The 19,417-nt window shown below is 36.0% G+C and overlaps 1 protein-coding gene, 1 long non-coding RNA gene and 1 other non-coding gene across 3 annotated transcripts in view; 1 reads left to right on the top strand and 2 right to left on the bottom strand.

The window, feature by feature from the left end:
• LOC142337924 (integrator complex subunit 3-like) overlaps positions 1 to 19,417 on the top strand; it is a 180,240-nt gene that overhangs the window by 3,814 nt on the left and 157,009 nt on the right. The window contains exons 2-6 of the mRNA XM_075387563.1: positions 1,305 to 1,559; positions 3,713 to 3,909; positions 4,348 to 4,468; positions 7,934 to 8,065; positions 8,885 to 9,116. Of these exons, the coding sequence (XP_075243678.1) occupies positions 1,305 to 1,559; positions 3,713 to 3,909; positions 4,348 to 4,468; positions 7,934 to 8,065; positions 8,885 to 9,116 (937 nt within the window). The remainder of the gene's footprint in view (positions 1 to 1,304; positions 1,560 to 3,712; positions 3,910 to 4,347; positions 4,469 to 7,933; positions 8,066 to 8,884; positions 9,117 to 19,417) is intronic.
• Trnag-ucc (transfer RNA glycine (anticodon UCC)) lies at positions 12,856 to 12,926 on the bottom strand. Its single transcript has one exon. It is a non-coding gene; the product is annotated as a tRNA-Gly (tRNA).
• LOC142337925 (uncharacterized) lies at positions 15,390 to 18,013 on the bottom strand. The gene is made up of 2 exons (XR_012758960.1): positions 17,880 to 18,013; positions 15,390 to 15,918 (listed from the first exon to the last, which is right to left on the bottom strand). It is a non-coding gene; the product is annotated as an uncharacterized LOC142337925 (long non-coding RNA).

The following is a 19,417-nucleotide window of genomic DNA, read 5'->3' as shown; positions in this document are numbered from 1 at the left end:
GCGAATTGGTTGGACCTATCACTCCTGAGCTTTGATTTGATATGTTCTGTTCTTTATTATTAAAAAAAAGCCTTTTTTTTTTAAAAAAAAAAAAGACGGACTGATTACAACCCGATTTTTTTTGGATTGTAACAGTCCAAGAATGGCCCAAAACTACCCCTGTTAATACTTATTGTCCGTTAAGAACAATTGATTTTTCGAATGTTGTAGATATAGATAATTTCTGAGTTGAAACTCAAAATAAATTTTGCATTTTTGATAATCAACGAGTAAAGTTAGCAAAAAACGGCAAAGTTTTAACTACAAGGCACTCTCTGCGGACTCTGAAGTAGAAATAGCCCCCCTCTGAGTCTACAAAGATTGTATGAGTGTTGTTTGGGGGTGTACTGTAGGCAAATTTAATCAAAGTGGACTAAAGTAGCTTATTTCGTGCTGTTGTTGATGAAAAAGGCTAAATTTTGAAATGTTTATCCAGATTTTTCGACCAAAAAATTAATTCAAAACAATCAAAAATGCTTGTTCGTCTTCAAAAATAAAATCAACGACACTATTCTTAAAAATTTTAACAAATTTTAGCAAAATTGACGAAAATTTAGGCAAAAATTCCGGAAAATGTGAATAAAAACAACGTGAATTCACTCTTCTTTTCTCAGAAGTTTAAGCCTCGATAACTCCCTGTAGAAAACGAAAATTAAAAAAATCTTTTTAATTCCATATTCTACGCTGGACGAGCTTTCTAATGATACCAGTCTCAACTCTCTACGATGAATATATCGAGCGGCGAAAATTCACGGAACAAAAAAAAATCCAGTTGAGTATATAGTTCCTCCCCCCTCAAGAGGGTCGGAACAAATACTGCAGTAATTGCCCCCCCCCCCCCAGCTTAGTGGTCAGATAACCTATTAACCTATAGCCCCCAATCATGGTAATTATACCATAATCGGGGGCTATAATGGGAAGGGCCCGAAATGACGAATTGATCAGTGCTTACTGCTTTATTATATGTGTGCGGTTGAGTTGCGCTCTGATCGGCTTCTTCGTTGCTGCATCCCCTCTGACAGTTTTGTACTCTATTTTATAAGTTTTTTTCCCAAAGGATGCTTTTAAATTGCTGCGTTTTGTGTCGCCCAATCATAGTACTGGAAATATTCGATTTTAAATCATATTTTGTGACACTGCTCTACGCCCGTTCGGCTCTACCGGCGTCCTCGCTACGCAAATACAATTAGAGTAATTTTTGTGAAACATTTGCGTCTAAAATTTGGGAAAATGTTCTGGGAAAAGTCGGAATTTTGCTCCTTTAGACTTTTGGACATTGCGAGGCAACAACTGGTGTGGTTGGTCGGCCAACTTGTCTCTTCACGATGTGTTGGTTCTTCTCACTCTGTTGTGTGTCTGATGAAGAACATCGTTGGCGGCGATGTCTCGTCCAAGAACGTGTGGCTAGCAGAGCGTATTTTACAGATATGCGAGGATAACCAGCAGGCGATATTTGAGAATGACAATCTACTGCTTGGGCATTTCATATTCACCTATTTGAGACTCATCTGCGATCATAGGTAGATACGACACAGATGTCCAGTACGTTTTGGAAGCGTTTTTGAGTAAAGGAAATTATTGGATGATAATTTTTATACCTGAGAAGTGGAGGTAAACGGAACAAAAATTGTGCTTACATTGCACAAATTGTTCAAATGCCGTTTCATAAATTAGCGATTTTTAATAAATTTGGATTCAAAAATAGATCACAATTCTTTCTTCGGTTTTGAATGAAGTTTGGTGGTCTTCAAGAAAAGGCTATGAAAATAAAGGGATTTTCTTATTCGGTAAGAATAGCCTTCTGAAGCTTAATGTTAAGCTGTCGTGATTTGACTTAGTAGTATACTTTACCATTTAATTAGTCAAGCATCCCTGTTTAAAAAGGCACGAAGTCCGCTTGATTAAATTTCCTATTGTTTATCAGAGTTCTATAATTTTTTAAACGTGAAATTAAGGATAAAAACTTAAGTTCTATACCTATACTTTATAACTGTTGCCTACTGTTAATTGAGCTCAAATAAATTTTGCAATCCCTCGTGTCTTGTTGATCTCTTACTTTACGCGATGTTTTTGACCAGGTTTGCTTGATTTATCAGTGGATTTTTTGCTTAATACAATGTGGGTTTTTTGTGATCTAATTTAATTTCATTGACAACTTCACATAAGGCATGAACCGAATGGACGAGCTAACCCGCGGCATCTTTCTGATTTTGGTCGCTTCTATTTTTGGCAATTTGCTTTTTAGCTCCAAATTATCTGTCAACTTTAAGCTTATTAATTTTTTGTTACGCAGTTTGAAGGTCCAAAATTTGGTAGCTGGCAAGTTTTTCCTGTTCTCCGATATGAGCGGTCAACAAAAAAGGACAGTTTGAAGTTTTTTTCTGAATATTTATACAGTCGCGAATATACTAAGGCTACTATTAGTGCTCTATTATTATGCACCATCATTTAGAAAGCTTATTTATGATCTGCAATTCTGAGACCGAAGCAGTTGTTGTCTCGTTACATGCGAAGGTGTTTTTTTGCTACAAATTATAAAATAAACTAAGTAGCAAAGTTCATGGCAACAAAAAAAGTTTGTGGCGCTCTTGCTCAAGCAAACAACTGTCAGCCAGACTAACAAGTGTATTCGATATTAAGAATTAAACCTGAAAATTTGACAGTTGAATCTTTGTTAAATAAACAATTTCGTGGAATCGACAGTTGAATTAAATGTCAACAGTGAAATGCAACCAAATCTAAAAAATTGATACAAGACTAAATCTCATTGTCGAACGGGTATGTGAACAGGGTAAGAAAAAAAGCTCTTTTGGTCTAAGAGAACGTGACAGAAAATGTTAAAAAAATGTTAAAAATTTTTTGAAGTTTCAGCCTTTGCGTTTTTCACCTCCGAAGTATCCGCAGTATTTTCTATCACATGTTTATATATTTCAACTTTAAAGATGACTAACGAATGAAGTTAGAATTCATATATTATGCAGCTGGAGGCAATTTTTGATGTTTTTCACAAAATATAAGTATCTTGAAAATTTAGTGAAAATCTTAATGAAAATCTAATTTCAAGTTCGAAAAAATATGAGAGCCGGAAATTGTTGATGCAAATTTTGAGTTTCCTTTTCTTAACGTCGGAAACGGAGAGAATCCAATTTTGCAAAGTGAATACATCAGGTATTATTTGTAATAACGGAGACCATAATTGAAATATTGCTCGGTTAAACTTACAATCGGTGAAGATAATTGCTTTTCATAATTTTCTTAAGTGATTTGGTGTAATTTTAGGAAAAACCTCAAGCATTTGGGTGCGTGATATTTTCCAGTTTTTGCTTATCTCAGGCCAATTCGGTGACCTCCCACCATTTTGTTTGTTCTGAGAATATTATTCGACTACATTATTTTCGAGAAAAAATTCTTCCTCCGACCGTTGACTTTTTAATCAATCCTACTTGATGGGAAATTGGGTGAAGTTTAGTAGACTGTTGCTGCCGCTATTCTGCTAATATTCCCTAAGTTTTCTGGCTCCTTTAAAAAATATTGTCATCTTATTTTGCTCCACACTTCGTTTCGCGGTCTCTAAAAGTGGAACAGCATACAGGAAGGCTGAAAATTTTTTTTTTGATGAAAGATAAGCAAGGAATAAAAGTTTTCCCAAACTGGACATCTGTGCAACTTAAAGGAGTCCCAAATGCGACAACTTGAGGAAAAACGAGATCCGGTTCTGCGTCAGTCTGCTCCGACAGAGATTCATGGACTGTTGTGTGATTGGACGGGACCTGATCCGTCTGTTGATGAACGTGGCCAGAATTCCAGAGTTCGGACAACTGTGGAAAGACATGATCTACCAACCTCATTCTCTCAGCCCCAAATTTAACGGTATAATTTACACACTTAAAAGTGACCAGATGTTTTTCCACCTACTTGTACAAGACACGTTTGTTATACATATAGTTCAATTGATTGTTATTAAAATAGATTGATAGTTCAATTGATTGTTCTTAAAATATTTAAGAATATGCTTGTCAACCCATTTAGCGTAACATGTATATATTTGTGACTGAATTGCCTCCAGCTTTTGATCTGATATTGAGTTTTTGCCAGTTTGGCGTTTCCCTCCCCTGTATGATTCCACAGCCTGTACCCTCCCGAATCAACAATTTTCGTTAGACCGGTTTAAGGTTTTGTATATAACACTCGACAGTTGTCAAAGAAAGACTATGCTATACATTACTTCCGTATTATTGTTATAGTCGACCATTAATGCAAGACAAAGCGATTGAGTTCTGAATTTACAATTTTTTATTTTGCTCACAGGACTGTTATCGCTGATGCAGATCAGAAGCCAACGGAAGTTCATCGCGTGTAGACTCACTGTCGAAATGGAGAACAAACTCAACTTCCTCATGTCCAAAGTCAAGTTCGGAAACCATAAGAGGTTAGCGCTATGTATAGACGATTGGCGAGCATTTACGAAGTCCTAATTTTAAATATCTGTAAGCTGAGCGTTACTATGGTGTGATATTTGTTTTTACGACTCGAAGAGGAGTATTAGTATTCTCCATATTTTACAATTCAATGAATTTGAATCGTATTGAGGCGCTGTCTCAAAGATCTGTTGACACATTTTCGTCATATTTGAAGTCAAATTGGAGTAGTGATTTTGGTCACGCCGAAACAGGAAGTGGAGCGAAAAAGAGAGTGGTTTTGCGGCGTGATTTTTTCGCTCAAACTTTAAAGCAAAGTGAGAAAACGGTGTTAGAACAAAATTTCTGTTTCTCGCTTTTGGTTTTCTGTTCGCATGCGGCCATTTGATTTTGATTTTTACTGTTTTTTCAGTTTTTATTGATTTTTCTAAATGCTTTTTCCAAGCAATTAATAGTCCATTCTGTCTAATTTTTGTTTAGTAGATGAAAATTCTGAAGTGTTTCAGGCCTTGTGTGAAACTTTGTCTGAATACCTGTTTGAAGCCTTATCTGAAGTGTTTCAGGCCTTGTGCTTCTATGTTTTTTCGCTGAAGCAGTTTTGTTCATGACTTGAACGTTCGACTTTCGTTTTCGAACGTCGACTTCTGTTTTAGAAGATTGGAATTTAACAGTAGCCTAAGTACTAGCACATAAAAAAATACGATCTGCTGATATAACACTCAAGGTGAACAGGTCATTTTGGGAAGTTTTGGTCTCAAACAGTACATTTTATCTATTAAAAGTAGACACCCCCTACATACCCCCGCACCCCCAAACACACATACCCCGCACCCCCAACCACACATACCCCCACTACCCCTAGAAACTGTTTACAATATTCAAAGTGAAAAGGCCATTTTGAGATTTGAGAACTTTTCGTCCCATAACTGTGCCTTCTCCCTATTCAATCTACAGACACCTCCACATACCCACTACCCCACCCACACCTACCCACACTACCCCGAGGATCTGATAGTAATATTTAAGGTGAAAAGGTCATTTTGAGAATTTTTGATCCCATTTAAGTCCCTCCTGCCTATCTGACCTGCCTTAGTAGGCCTTACTATACTTTAATAATTCACCAAAACGGATTTGAGGGAAGACTTAGTGTGAAGTGCGTTTCTTAATCTTATAAGTTCGACCCCCTCAGTCACCTCACCCCCACTTCCATTGTCCAACTTCATCCGCCTATTGATTTTAACCCCTCTCTCATTTAGTCTTCGCGACCCTGCCCCATCGCTTGACCTCCTCCCCCCAACGCTTTCCCCCCTTCACACACACGCACAGACACTCCGGTCACCCCCACATAATGCTAGCATCCGTAAGCACCAGCTAGCTTCCGTGAGTCCTGAGCTCCTACTACCGAAGCCAACCTCTCGGCTATTGTTTGAGAGCAATTCGCCCGAAGTTAGTCGGTTACTTTTTAGTTCTTTATTTCATTTTTCTGAAACTGACGGTGTTAGTGAAGAACGTCTCTGGTATTCTACCGGCTCTTTTTATGACTCGATGAGGAGTATAAGTGGAGCGTCTTTTTCACAAGGGTTTTTTGTCGGAGTGTATTTGAACATTGTTGAGCAGAGAGAAGAGAACATGGATTTTCGTGGATCACCTGTTTTTGAGATAGAGCGAGAAAAGCGCAGAAAAAGTTTTTTTGAAGCTGAGAAGTGTCTGGTCACCTATCTGCAATTTTTTTACGCTGATCTTGAACCAAAAACGCTTCCACTAGGCTGCATTATAATTTTTCAAGGTGGTTTGCTGCAGGGTTTTGACTGTTTTTGCAGCTGGTGGACGTTATGTGATAAATTTAAATGGTTTTAAGCAGTAAGGAGTAAGTTCTGTTTTTAATCAATACGTTTTCTCAAAGTGCGCTATAAGTGATCAACATTGTTACTTTTTCACATCATTTCAATTCAATAACGAACTTTAGCTCAATTTCTAAAAAATATCTCGGCTTTTCATTAGTCTTTGAGGACTCTTCGTAAATATGCCAAATTTTAGTGACAAAAGTTAGTTTGCCTTATAATTTTACTAATAATTTTTTTGCTAAGAACTCAGAAGTTATTTTTTTGAATAATCTTGAGTCTGTTCTGTTTTTAGAAGTTTTGTTCAGCAAAAAATAGTTGTTTTTTGGAATAACAGTTTTAAAAAAAATTAGTTTTTTGTCATTGGTCTTATAATGGGTTGAAAAATCAGTCCAAACGTTTAATTTGCTCGCTCATTGTTTTTTTCCGAATTATTGAATGGATTCATTGTGGTCAGTTTTTTTTAATTTCCAGTTTCGGAGTTCATCAAAAGCGGTTGGCAACAGTCGGATTTGATCCTAGGTCTGTGGGTTGAGAGGCGGAATCGCAATAATTTGGGCTAAGCTGCAAAATATCCACCTTTTTAAGCGTTTTTATGGCTCTGGAACAACGTTTGATGCATTTAATTTAAACTTGCGTCTCTTTCATGCACAGTCTTTGCTTGGCTTTTTTTGCGCTTCTCTTCTAGAACATAATTTGACTTTTTAAGAGACCTTTTCACGCTTTTTTCCCGCAGTTTTTAGTGAGCTCAGTTGCTGTCACTCTGATGAAAAGTTTGTTGCAACAATAAAAGCGAGGGTAAGAGAGAAAGTCAAAAGCGCTTTATAGCCCATTAGTTATTGATTTTGTCGAGTACTTCGGTGGTCGGGTCTCTAATCTCGACCTGAGTGGATTTTTCGCACCCATAAAGAAAATTTTATCCAGGCTACAACACCTGAATTATATGCCCCGCCTGTCGATCGAGAGCAATTTGTCTGACGTTTGTCGGCTTACGTTTCTTGTTTATTGTTTTGTATCGTCGTCTGATGCTCATTTTGTCGTTTTTCATTTTGTTTTGTAAAACTGCAATTTCGTTTATGCTTTCTACTTAATTATCTAAGACATTTTTGATTACTTTTATGTGCGTGAACTCTTTTGTTTCACTCACTTGAAGTAGTAAATAGCTCAAATAAAATAAAGGCTATGAATAATGAAATATCGCGATCAATTATAAGTAGGGAGTTTGATTTTTTAAAAAAATAGCGTTTGATAGGTATCTTAGATTGCATCAGCAACTTCATCGACTAAATTCTGCATCTGTTGCTATCCATATCCTACAGCAAGGAACTCTATTTCTTAACTAGTTCGGCAATGGGTCGGCTATGTTCTAATTTTCAATGATCTGAAAAAGAACTTAAGCTGCGCGTTCGAACGTCATCTGTGTAATTTTTCGTCAAAAATCTAATGAGCATTTTCTTCTCAATTAATTCCGCTATTAGTAGCTATGCGTTTCAGTTGATAACGTGGCTACATTATGCAGATATAGGTTTTAGCAAACTCCTTTTCCCACGAGACAGTGTTACATAGGCTCTGATTAATGTAGAGAGCATCATGTAAAATCATTACGTGTTTGAAATGTGTGTAAATTAAATGTAGGTACCAAGAGTGGTTCCACAAGAGCTACCTGTCAACTCAGGAGTCCCAGTCTCTCTGTCCAGACCTAATCAGATACATCTGCTGTGTCATCCACCCCACCAACGAGATACTCTCCTCAGACATCATACCTAGGTAAGGATACGTCAACTTACACTTATGAGAGAATGTGTCCTCATTTATATGTCCTTAAACATCAGTTGTTGGATAGCAATAAGCCTTAGCCGACTGTTAAAAATAAAACAGCTGCTTGAACAAGTGTAAAAAATTCGTCTAGATTGGTTCAACAAATGTTCTTTTTTCAAAAATATTTAACAATCATTAGGTCCTGAGCATCAAATCTGATTGAGTACAATAAAGCTATATAACCTTGTTTTGTGTCACAAGGAGAGATTTTCTCTTTCGACATTCGATTTCATTTAATAACAGAGAGATGCTTCCAAAAACACCACTTTATCTATCATATAGAAAAGAACAGACTTAAGATATGCTATGGAAACTTGACTAGTAAATGTATATAGAAAGTAGAATCTTTTAACTATCAGTTTTGGGACCCTTTCTCGCTGGAATGTGATCCTCAGTAATTGATTGTAATTGATTATTTAAACATCTTCATAACTTTATTATTTTATAACCTATAATTTTTATTATTTAATCGTTATTTCTTTAATATGTAAACATTTACACAGTTCCTTTATGAATTTTAATGCAGAGAACTATCTCTTTTTAGGTTGTAAGGCAATAATTAGTTTGGTCGGAACATTTGTTCGCAAGGGGCAGCAGTTTCAGTTTTTTCTGACCTCATTTCCTGCTTTGTTGTTTGGGCTTTGGGTTGTGGAATGTTTTATTTTGAGTTCTTTTACAATCAACTAATTGCTTATGGGCAAATCAAGGCACACGGTAAGCATGGCCCAATTTTTAATGGCAATCTGAAATTAAATTCTTTCTTTGTAGATGGGCGGTGATTGGCTGGCTACTATTGCAGTGCAAATCCAACTCAATAGCCGCAGAGTGTAAACTGGCTCTGTTCTTCGACTGGCTAACGTTCTCAGCAACTGGAACTGGAGGGGGAGGTGGAGGTGACAACATTATGAATATTGAGCCAGCAGTCCTGGTCATGTACCACAATCTGAAGCATCATGCAGCCACTTCTATTACTCTGCTGGACTTTCTGATTCGCATTCAGGTTTGAGTGACTAAATTTTCGCATATCTTGTATGTAGGACACAGGAGGTGAAAAGGCTAAGTTGATAACTCAAGTTAATGCAAGTACAAGCTTATTTTAAGGACCTAACATACGGCAACTGGCCGATATATCACTGCACATAAGCCTTAACACATAATGAAAAACCAAACAGTTGGTGACAAAAGTGATCGAAATTAAGTAATATCATCTTTCCGTATTATTCTTTCGCTTTGTAAAGGTTTGGAGGCTTTAACGGGCTTCATATTTCACTGCTTAGTTGAATAAAACGAATTACGTAGCCGTTAAATAGTGCAATTTATCTTAGTCTTTGGCTTTGAATTTTGCCTCAACGTTTGACGTCTTTCGCAGATAACCCAAGCATCTAATTTAGATTGACTAAATAGCATGCTTATTCAAGTTACTTGATTGGAATTGCAAGACCCAAAGTAGTAAATTTTTAAAATTCATCTATCGTACGTTAAATTGTTTTTTAATAGCCGCACAGCGATAGCTGAGGCTATTATTGGCCTTCTCTTGGTTTTTTACAATTCAAAGAATTTGAATTGTATTGGGGCGCTGTCTTTTTTTTTTAAGATCTGTTCACACATTTTCATGATTTTTGAAGTCAAATTGGAGTAGTGATTTTGGTCACGCCGAAACAGGAAATGGAGCGAAAAAGCGAGTGCTTTTGCGGCGTGAAATTTTTTCGCTCTAAATTTAAAGTAGAGTGAGAAAACGGTGTTTGAACAAAAATTCGCTTTCTCGCTAGTGGTTTTTTGTTCACATGCGGCAATTTCACTTTGATGTTTACTGTTTTTTCGAGTGTTTGGATCGGATTTTTTTTCTAAATGGTTTTCCCAGTCCATTCATAGTCCGTTCAAGGTCTAGATTTCTGTTTAGTCAATGAAAATTCTTTGAATTGTGCGTCAGGACTTGTCCTGCTATGTTTTTTTATTTCGTCGTCATGATTTTTGTTACGACCATATGACGTCACAGCCACTTTTTGTTCATTCGTTCATGCAATTTCAACTGAATTGCATGCGTGACGTCATTTTTCGCTCTTAGTGGAGCGAGTTTTTTTTGTTCATTCGCGTGATTAAATTTTTGGTCACACTTGACTTACCTCACTCTCAAAAATGACTTCCTCACTTTGAAATTGACTTTTATTTACTTTAATTCAAAGAGATAAGGTCAAATGGGTGTGTGTCACTCTAAATGAAGGTTATTTGAGATCAGCTAATAGAGGCAGCAATAACTTATACAGATTTTTAATCAAAATATACCAGATCAGCCTTCAATGAAAAGACAAATTTTTTTGGTCTGTCTTTTTTACTGTTTTTTTAGACTGCCGATCTACGAATCTATTGCGGCTATTTTCTGGCAATCTGCCAGCTATGTTTCGAAATTGTTCCCTCTTAACCATCTAATCACTTTTTACATGGAGACGTCTGTAAACGTTTGCTCACTGGGAGTGGCTGTTTTCCCTAGGCTACGTCTGTTCATCTGACTCCAGTCATATTTACCCACATGATGTAGATAAAATTCATTATGCGTCGCTTGCAACCGAGCTAGTATTCGGCCTGATGCTTCATTCGCTTTCTTTCATGTATATGTCTCTCCGTGTCCGGACAAAAGGGAAATAATCCTAAATTGTAAAATAGTCCCAGACAACACAGTCCCAAAACCAGACAAAACATTCCCAAATTTTTCAGTTTGTGACTCATTAATTAACGAAAGTTAATCTGACAATTAAGCTAAACCGAATGAAATTATCAAAGATTAAAAGTGGACGCAAAACTAATGGTTAAACTCAATGAAAGATTTTGTTTTATTTGGCAAGCTTATAAAAGAGTGCCTCACAATGTTTGGTGTCATAATTTTGACGCAAATGGTTATTATGGAATTCATTCAGACAAACGAAGAATCGGAATTGCTCGTCTTGGAAGGCTGTGGCTATATTAGAGACCGACAAATTACTGCTGTATTAAAAAATGCAATGACAGAATCAGGCTACGCAATGAACAAATCGAAGTTACCACTGTTCATAGCCATTTACCTGATCCAGCAGATATTAAAAAGAGAAAATTCCGCTCGGCGTTGAAAGACAGTGCCGCGATGGCTCTCATTACAAGAAGCGAAAAACCACTTCAGAAGATGATCCCATAGTCCATTGAGAATGGATATTTTTGTTGACCTTTCTGAGCTTCCCAAAACTGTTAGTTGCTCTCAAGTAAAGTCTGTAGCAATTATATGTCCTGTGGTCTTTTTATGCGATTTTGCGCTTGACCGATTTTGCGTCTGACCCATTTGACTTTTCGGCCTCAAAAACCGAATAAACAGGTAACGTCCGGAGGGCATTAAGTGCTCTTAGAGCTTTTTGTCTTACTACACTCTAAGTATGCGGTATGCGATTTACCGAAACTGCTCTGGAGACATAAATTCATTGGTCTGTGAGCTTGACCCCCGCACTTAACCTCCCACCATTTCACCCCCCCCCCCCCCCCCCCCACACACACACACACACACACAATTAAGCTAAAGCTAGCTGTGATGTTTGTACCATTTATTCTTATCATGTCTTAAACGTGTCTGTCGGTTTAGATCTCTGTTATCTTATATAAGTGTGTCAAATTTTACTGTTTGCGAAGAGGCTGTTGTTATTTGCCAACCGCGTTCAGTCGTGGTTTGAGCTATTTTCTTCCATGTTGTGCTAGTTGCTGTATGAATTTGATTACCATCAAATCAAAGCGTTAGCCCATCTGGTGAAGTCCTGCGTAAGACTTTTCGACTGCATGTAAATTTTGGGTGTTCCAAAAGTGGTTGCACGATTACACCTTGTTCATGTTCCAAAATTTGCATCACGTTCCAAATTAGTGTCTGACCTTTTTTCGTGTTTTATAGAAGCTTTGAGAGTGAGAATTTGTTAGAAGCTTTGAATGTCACGGTCAAAAGCAATATCTTTCGACCTCTTTTCAACAGTACGGTTTGTCTGTAAAGTTGATTGCAAGCTCGGTTTAGTCGAAAGTCGTTCAAGAAATCCAGGTTCTTTGTCTGTTTGTTGTCTGTTTGCTTAACTGATAGTTGATGCCCATTTTGCTTAAGTTTCATTCACTATCAGAAATGAACAATCCTAGAAGCGTTAACCTACGATCATAATATGGTTTTAGGAGTCTTATTGTCCCTTCTATCTCTTAATACATTTGTGCTTTTTAACTGTGCCAACCTGCTGTTTTTTCTGTAGTTATTAATGTGCACATGTTCATTGAGGTCACATAGTTGTTATCTATTTTTTCCCATTCTTCTAGTTATGTATTTTTCTAATTTGTTTTCTATTTTTCTTTTTATTCTTTTGTTCAAAGTTTTGTGGGAGACGTCACCAGTCAGTCGCTAGAGAACAGTTCCACCGGCTCTTTTTTGTTAAGGAATCAATTTTTTTGTTTTTGTTTTTCTCAACGTTTTTTTTCCCGCCAATATGCGTCTTCAGTTTTGTTTGTTAAATAAATTTCTTTTCCCAGAAATTTTGTTTATTCCCGAATGGCCTGCTCTATGTGAGAAATGAATCTACTTCAGCATCGTTAGGCTGCGCTTTGCTTCCATTTGAGCTGATTGACAGTTGGATGAGGTTCAAATTAGGACTCTAAATTAGAACCTTATTAGGAGCCAGTGTAAAGCTTCTCGTGTCAAAATTATTTAATCTTATGGACCAAATTTTAGTTATCCGAACAAAATGATTTTCTGTTTCATCGTACGGGAATCGAACCCATGTCAACAGCTTGGAAGGCTGCTATGCTACCACTACACCAACGATGCGTGGGAAATTTGCACATTCATGGTCGATAACGAAAGAAATGCTCTTAAAATAAAAGTGACGATTTTTCACACGCCTTTTTTATTCCATTCTTTTTTTCTTGTGTTAAGCTGTAAAAAGAGCCATATAAAAGGTTTGAAAGTTTTAATTTTCTAATTTTTGTTTTTCCCTCTATTTTTAAGGCTCTTTACATATTTAGGAATTTGGTAATCCGTTTTCAGTCGTCAAAAGTTGCAAGTTTTTTTGCATAGTATGTATCCTATCTATTTATTGCGCGCCAGTTACAGGTTAAAGCAAGAAAACGGTAATTAGTGGGAACGAAATAGAAAACAGCACTGGGACATCAGGGCTTGAATAGTTCTTACCTCGAGATGATGATTTAGCATCCTGAAAAGTACTTTGTTTCTTATTTAATGTTCTGCGTGTTTTTCACAGTAAATGGTTAGAAAATTTTTCAAAAATTTCTTTTTATGTTTAGTTGATCAGAGCCAAAACCAAGTTCAGTATCTCATTAGCATTGTGATGGTGTTTTTTTTGTTTTCAAAACTATCGAGTTAATTGGTCAAGTTAAACTAGCTTATTTGGTCAAGTTAATTGGTAATGCTTTCTCTCCGCTTTTTAATTTTTCTATTTTGTGCATATTTCTCCCAGGCTGTGAGCTCTAATGGGGAAGCCCATAAACATGCTATAATACCATATAATGGTTAACTTTGGAATGATCAGGTTGTTGTCTTTTGTGAGTTGTCTATCACAAAAAAATTGCTTAATAAAACCGTCAGCAGGGCAATTTGTTTTTCATCTCATTATTTTATAGGGACGTGAAACAAAGGAGCTCTTAACTAAATGGTGAAGTAAGGGCGTGTTTTTTCATCAAAATTTTTTCCGAGTTTGCTCATATTTGAAGTTAACACTGGAACATTTTTTGGGTTAAACTAGAGCATTGGATGAAAAAGAACCAGCGACGATTTCTTAATTTCCTCCATTTTTTCTGTACTTCGATCAGGTTGCGTTCCAGATTTTTAAATCATTTGAAAACCGCGAAAATTGGTAGACAAGTTTTTCTCAGCTAGAACATGTTCTTATGTGCTTCGAAGCAAAGAACAAAATAAGCGTTAATGTAATTGATTATTTTAATGGTTGCCATCACCATCTTTTATTTCTTGATTTAATGACTCCATACCCAAAGCCACCTTTCATTTTCTCCCTATGTAGATGCTGTTAATAAAGGGATCTATTCTGTCCCGTCAGTGTTTTCTATGACCCCCCACGTACAAATTATGTGTGCTTATATAGCAGGTTACTACGCAAAAATTACTACGTGTGCCTGGAGGCGGAAAATTTATATGCCCACCAAGATAGGGGGGGGGGGTCAAAAATAGATCCGAAAGAAATAATTTTGTGAAGTCTCAGAGTTTGCCGTCATTTCGTTGTACTGGCTCCTGAGTAAGCTGGATCAAAGATCTTTTGCGCCCATTGCACATGCAGGAAGTTTGATTTGAGCCGGGTGCTTGGATGCATTGACATTCATCTGGACAATTGCATTCAGTTCCTGCCTCACTCCATTGAAAGCATAAACTGAGTAGACACAACAACATCACAGACCACATTTTTTGCTGCCTTCTTCTAAAACGATTATTTTTCTTTTAATAATTATTAGAGCCGCCCTCTAATCAGCCGGCTGTTATATCTGGCCTATTTTTTTACGAATCGAAGAGAAGTAATAGCCATCTATTTCTTAATAGGTGATTTCAATATTAGAGGATGTATTTTAGAGGAAGTCAAATATCGAACGTGAAAAGAAAAGTTAAGATCAATCTGCTGAACAAAAGTCAAAAGCAAAGAGCAAATTTGGAGTGTTTTTGTTCATTCATTATTCTGACTGAGAGCCAGAAAACTAGGTGTGAAAAAGTCTTCGCTGAACCAACAAATTTTTTTTTGATCAACTGCAGTTTTGATAGCGTTTGGAAGCTTTATTGACCATCAGAGAAAAATATATTGGACTTTGAACTTCCTCTATTTTCTTCCAATTTTGAGCTTCTTCCAGTTTTATTGCATCTGAGTTGATGGTTTTTTCTTAGTTGTTTTAGTTTTGTCGGTGATAGACTGTAATTTTGAATTATGTTATTTTAAAAAAATAGGGTAATTTTTTGTAATTTTTTCAATCATTTTTTTTGCTTTCCTGGTTTTTCTCTGTATGTACCGTTTCTATTGTTTTTCATAATGGATGAAGATTATTTATATTGCAAATTGTTTGGACAAAAATGGTTTCGGTGGTGCAACACTGGAACGTTTTTTGGGTTAAACTAGAGCATTGGATGAAAAAGAACCAGCGACGATTTCTTAATTTCCTCCATTTTTTCTGTACTTCGATCAGGTTGCGTTCCAGATTTTTAAATCATTTGAAAACCGCGAAAATTGGTAGACAAGTTTTTCTCAGCTAGAACATGTTCTTATGTGCTTCGAAGCAAAGAACAAAATAAGCGTTAATGTAATTGATTATTTTAATGGTTGCCATCACCATCTTTTATTTCTTGATTTAATGACTCCATACCCAAAGCCACCTTTCATTTTCTCCCTATGTAGATGCTGTTAATAAAGGGATCTATTCTGTCCCGTCAGTGTTTTCTATGACCCCCCACGTACAAATTATGTGTGCTTATATAGCAGGTTACTACGCAAAAATTACTACGTGTGCCTGGAGGCGGAAAATTTATATGCCCACCAAGATAGGGGGGGGGGGTCAAAAATAGATCCGAAAGAAATAATTTTGTGAAGTTTCAGAGTTTGCCGTCATTTCGTTGTACTGGCTCCTGAGTAAGCTGGATCAAAGATCTTTTGCGCCCATTGCACATGCAGGAAGTTTGATTTGAGCCGGGTGCTTGGATGCATTGACATTCATCTGGACAATTGCATTCAGTTCCTGCCTCACTCCATTGAAAGCATAAACTGAGTAGACACAACAACATCACAGACCACATTTTTTGCTGCCTTCTTCTAAAACGATTATTTTTCTTTTAATAATTATTAGAGCCGCCCTCATCTAATCAGCCGGCTGTTATATCTGGCCTATTTTTTTACGAATCGAAGAGAAGTAATAGCCATCTATTTCTTAATAGGTGATTTCAATATTAGAGGATGTATTTTAGAGGAAGTCAAATATCGAACGTGAAAAGAAAAGTTAAGATCAATCTGCTGAACAAAAGTCAAAAGCAAAGAGCAAATTTGGAGTGTTTTTGTTCATTCATTATTCTGACTGAGAGCCAGAAAACTAGGTGTGAAAAAGTCTTCGCTGAACCAACAAATTTTTTTTTGATCACCTGCAGTTTTGATAGCGTTTGGAAGCTTTATTGACCATCTGAGAAAAATATATTGGACTTTGAACTTCCTCTATTTTCTTCCAATTTTGAGCTTCTTCCAGTTTTATTGCATCTGAGTTGATGGTTTTTTCTTAGTTGTTTTAGTTTTGTTGGTGATAGACTGTAATTTTGAATTATGTTATTTTAAAAAAATAGGGTAATTTTTTGTAATTTTTTCAATCAAATTTTTTTGCTTTCCTCGTTTTTCTCTGTATGTACCGTTTCTATTGTTTTTCATAATGGATGAAGATTATTTATATTGCAAATTGTTTGGACAAAAATGGTTTCGGTGGTGCAACTTGTAAAGAATTTTGGAGATAACTTTTTGAAGAGTTTTTGCAGATATCATTTTTGGCATTTGTTATTGTTTCATGTTATTTTTTCAAAATTAGGGTTATATTTATTTAGTTGCCTCTTTTTATTGCGTGGTTGGATGGGCCTAATTGATTAACTTATTCGAGTCAGTTCAGGAGTCTTCCGGCGATGTATTTTATTCTTCGCCGAACAAAATTTTGTTTTGCTTTTACCTTAGTTCACAGCTTGTTTAACATTTTGCTTGGAATCTTTTCAACTTCTCTGTGATAGTTGCACTGTTCTTTTATTCTTTTCTAAGTCCTTTTGATGGGCAATTGCTTCGCAAAATAGTCAAGAATAAACAGTCCGTATCGAAAAACGAAGTAGAAACCGGATAAACCCATAAAGCCCAGTTTTAGATGCCCGCTACTTTAACTTTGCTCTTATAGTTAATATATCTAACGCTTATTGGCATTGATCCTAGACCTTGTAACCTTTCATTAAGAAATAGGAGTTTGTCCAACGTCGAAATGACATCCAAATAGTTTGCACTTTTTTCAATCTTTGTTCTTTCAATCACAATCGGGGTTAGAGAAATAAATGGCTTTTTTCCGGCAATCTGCCGGGTCTGTATTCATAAGAATTTTTAAAAATTTGTTTTCTTCAATGTAGTCACCGTCGGTTGTTGTATAGTTGAGCCTCTTCCTTATAAATTTTAGCTATATTGACTATACGATGCCTCTATTTAGTGTATACGAGTATGAGACTATTTAGTGTATGAGACTTCACGACCTATTTCTTTACAGTTACGCATTATAACCAAAATTGGGTTCTGTGTTAGGAAATGGGCAGATGGATTTTTTTATTTTTAGGGCATAGTTAGAAAATTTTTTGAAAGGTTAGATTTTCAATTTTTGTACTTGGTGGGGTATAATCTACATTTCGCTAGTAGAGTAAACAGGCGTTGGAAAAGGAATTCAGCTGCGAAAAAAAGACAAATGTCAAATGCTTGACCCACAGATGTTCTAATTTGTTTCAAATTTAGTTCAAATAGTCTTTCTGAAACTTAATTTAGCGATATCTTATGAGAAAAATGAAGACTCCACTATCGAATGCCGAAGCCAATGAAACAGAAGTTCAATGTCTAACTTGGTCTGTTTTGTTATATATTATTTGACTCACTGTTTATTACCTTAACGGACTTTAATGTATGGAATCAGTTTACAAACTTCAATTTGCTCATACAAAAGTTAAAGATTACAAAACAGAAGTCTTATTTTTTAATAATCAGACAATTGTACTAACCTCTTCTTGAGTTATGTTGATACGACAATTATTGAGTATAACGCAATACGAAAATAAGAATTATTTTGGGCTGTGGATATATATGCAATGAGCGAATTTTGCGATCAGTGATGCTAAATAGATGAAATCTAAATCAACAACTGTCAAACTGAAACGTTACACTTCTCGTTTTGAGCAGACTGAAATTTTCAATAGAGTAGAGTTTAAGACAAATGCGTAACCCGGACATAACTATTTTTTCAACTATTGTCCTGGTCACCAATATCTAAACAGCATGAAAAAGATTCAAGCATTAGACTACAATTTAGATGCTGATAAAATGCAACAATATAGCCGAGCTAGAAAACTAAGTTCCAGTTGTTTCCTCCAGGAAATCCGGGTACACGCTTTGTTCAAATTGTTGCGTTTTCCCACTTTTTGCTTGAAAAAATAAGTATTTTGAGCACATAACTGTGTCCATAAGGCATGTTTCTTGAACAATTGTGTTACCACAGTTAGAGCTTAGGAGATAGTTTTATAATTTTTTTTCAAATTATTTAGTTTTATCTAATTTGCTGAAAACCCTAAACGAAAAAAGCCTGTCGCATGGTCTCCTATATGGAATTTTTAATACAGAAGTCTCGAATCTGATAGAGAGAAATCACTCGAAGAAGACATAAACATCTAAACGTCTGACGCAATCCAGAACTTGCTTTTCCAGTAGGGATTTTTTCTCGAGAAAGCTAAAATTTGTTGCTTTCTCAACAAATTTTTTCAATATGATTTTCAGCATCCGATTTACGATCATCCAGTTTTTTAACCAATTTTTCATGGACGTGAACATTTTTATTTTCAATAATATTTTTGCCATTATAGTAGTCTGCATAGATTATTAAGAGGTTGCCATTACTATTTTCATATTTACCACTATATTGTTGATTCAAGTTTGCCTGGAGTATGCTGGAACAATTGAATGGCATCCAACTCCTAGCAATTCATCCTACAATTTTAACTCTAGATTTTTGAAATGAGCAAATTATAAGTGCCGACACATAAAGGTGGTAATCTACTGGAGCAAGGATGTGTAGAGCAAGGATGTATTAACACTGTCTTTCTGGAATGATAACCAATTTTTTTCTCAAGCAAACCTTTATTGGCTACGTTATCATGCACTAATGTTTTTCAATTATGGTTTTTAAATTGAATGTATTTTATGTAAAGCGTTATTAGCCGAATTATTGACATTTTTAGTGTTTTATTGCCGCCGTCAGCCTCTCAGTGGCTATTATTTAGGTGTTCTCCTTTTTTAACAATTCAAATTATTTGATTTGCATTGGTGCGCTGTCTTTTTTTAAGGTCTGTTCTAATTCCTCACGTCAGTGAGCAGTCCAATTAGAGTGCTGATTTTAATCAAGCCGAAGTGATAAGGAAAAGTGAAAAAGCCAGGAGTTTTGCAGCATGTTTTGTTTTAAAAATACCATTAGAGGAGTGAAAAATTGGTGGTATTTGAAAACGTTCTTAGATTTTGGAAGTTTCTTGGTTTATGAAAGCAAGTTTTT

Source organism: Convolutriloba macropyga, chromosome 4 (assembly GCF_964194025.1).
Source record: "Convolutriloba macropyga chromosome 4, txConMacr16.3, whole genome shotgun sequence".
Taxonomy (NCBI): domain Eukaryota; kingdom Metazoa; phylum Xenacoelomorpha; order Acoela; family Convolutidae; genus Convolutriloba; species Convolutriloba macropyga.
Note: the sequence above shows the minus strand (reverse complement) of the source record. Positions and strands in the feature narration are given on the sequence as shown.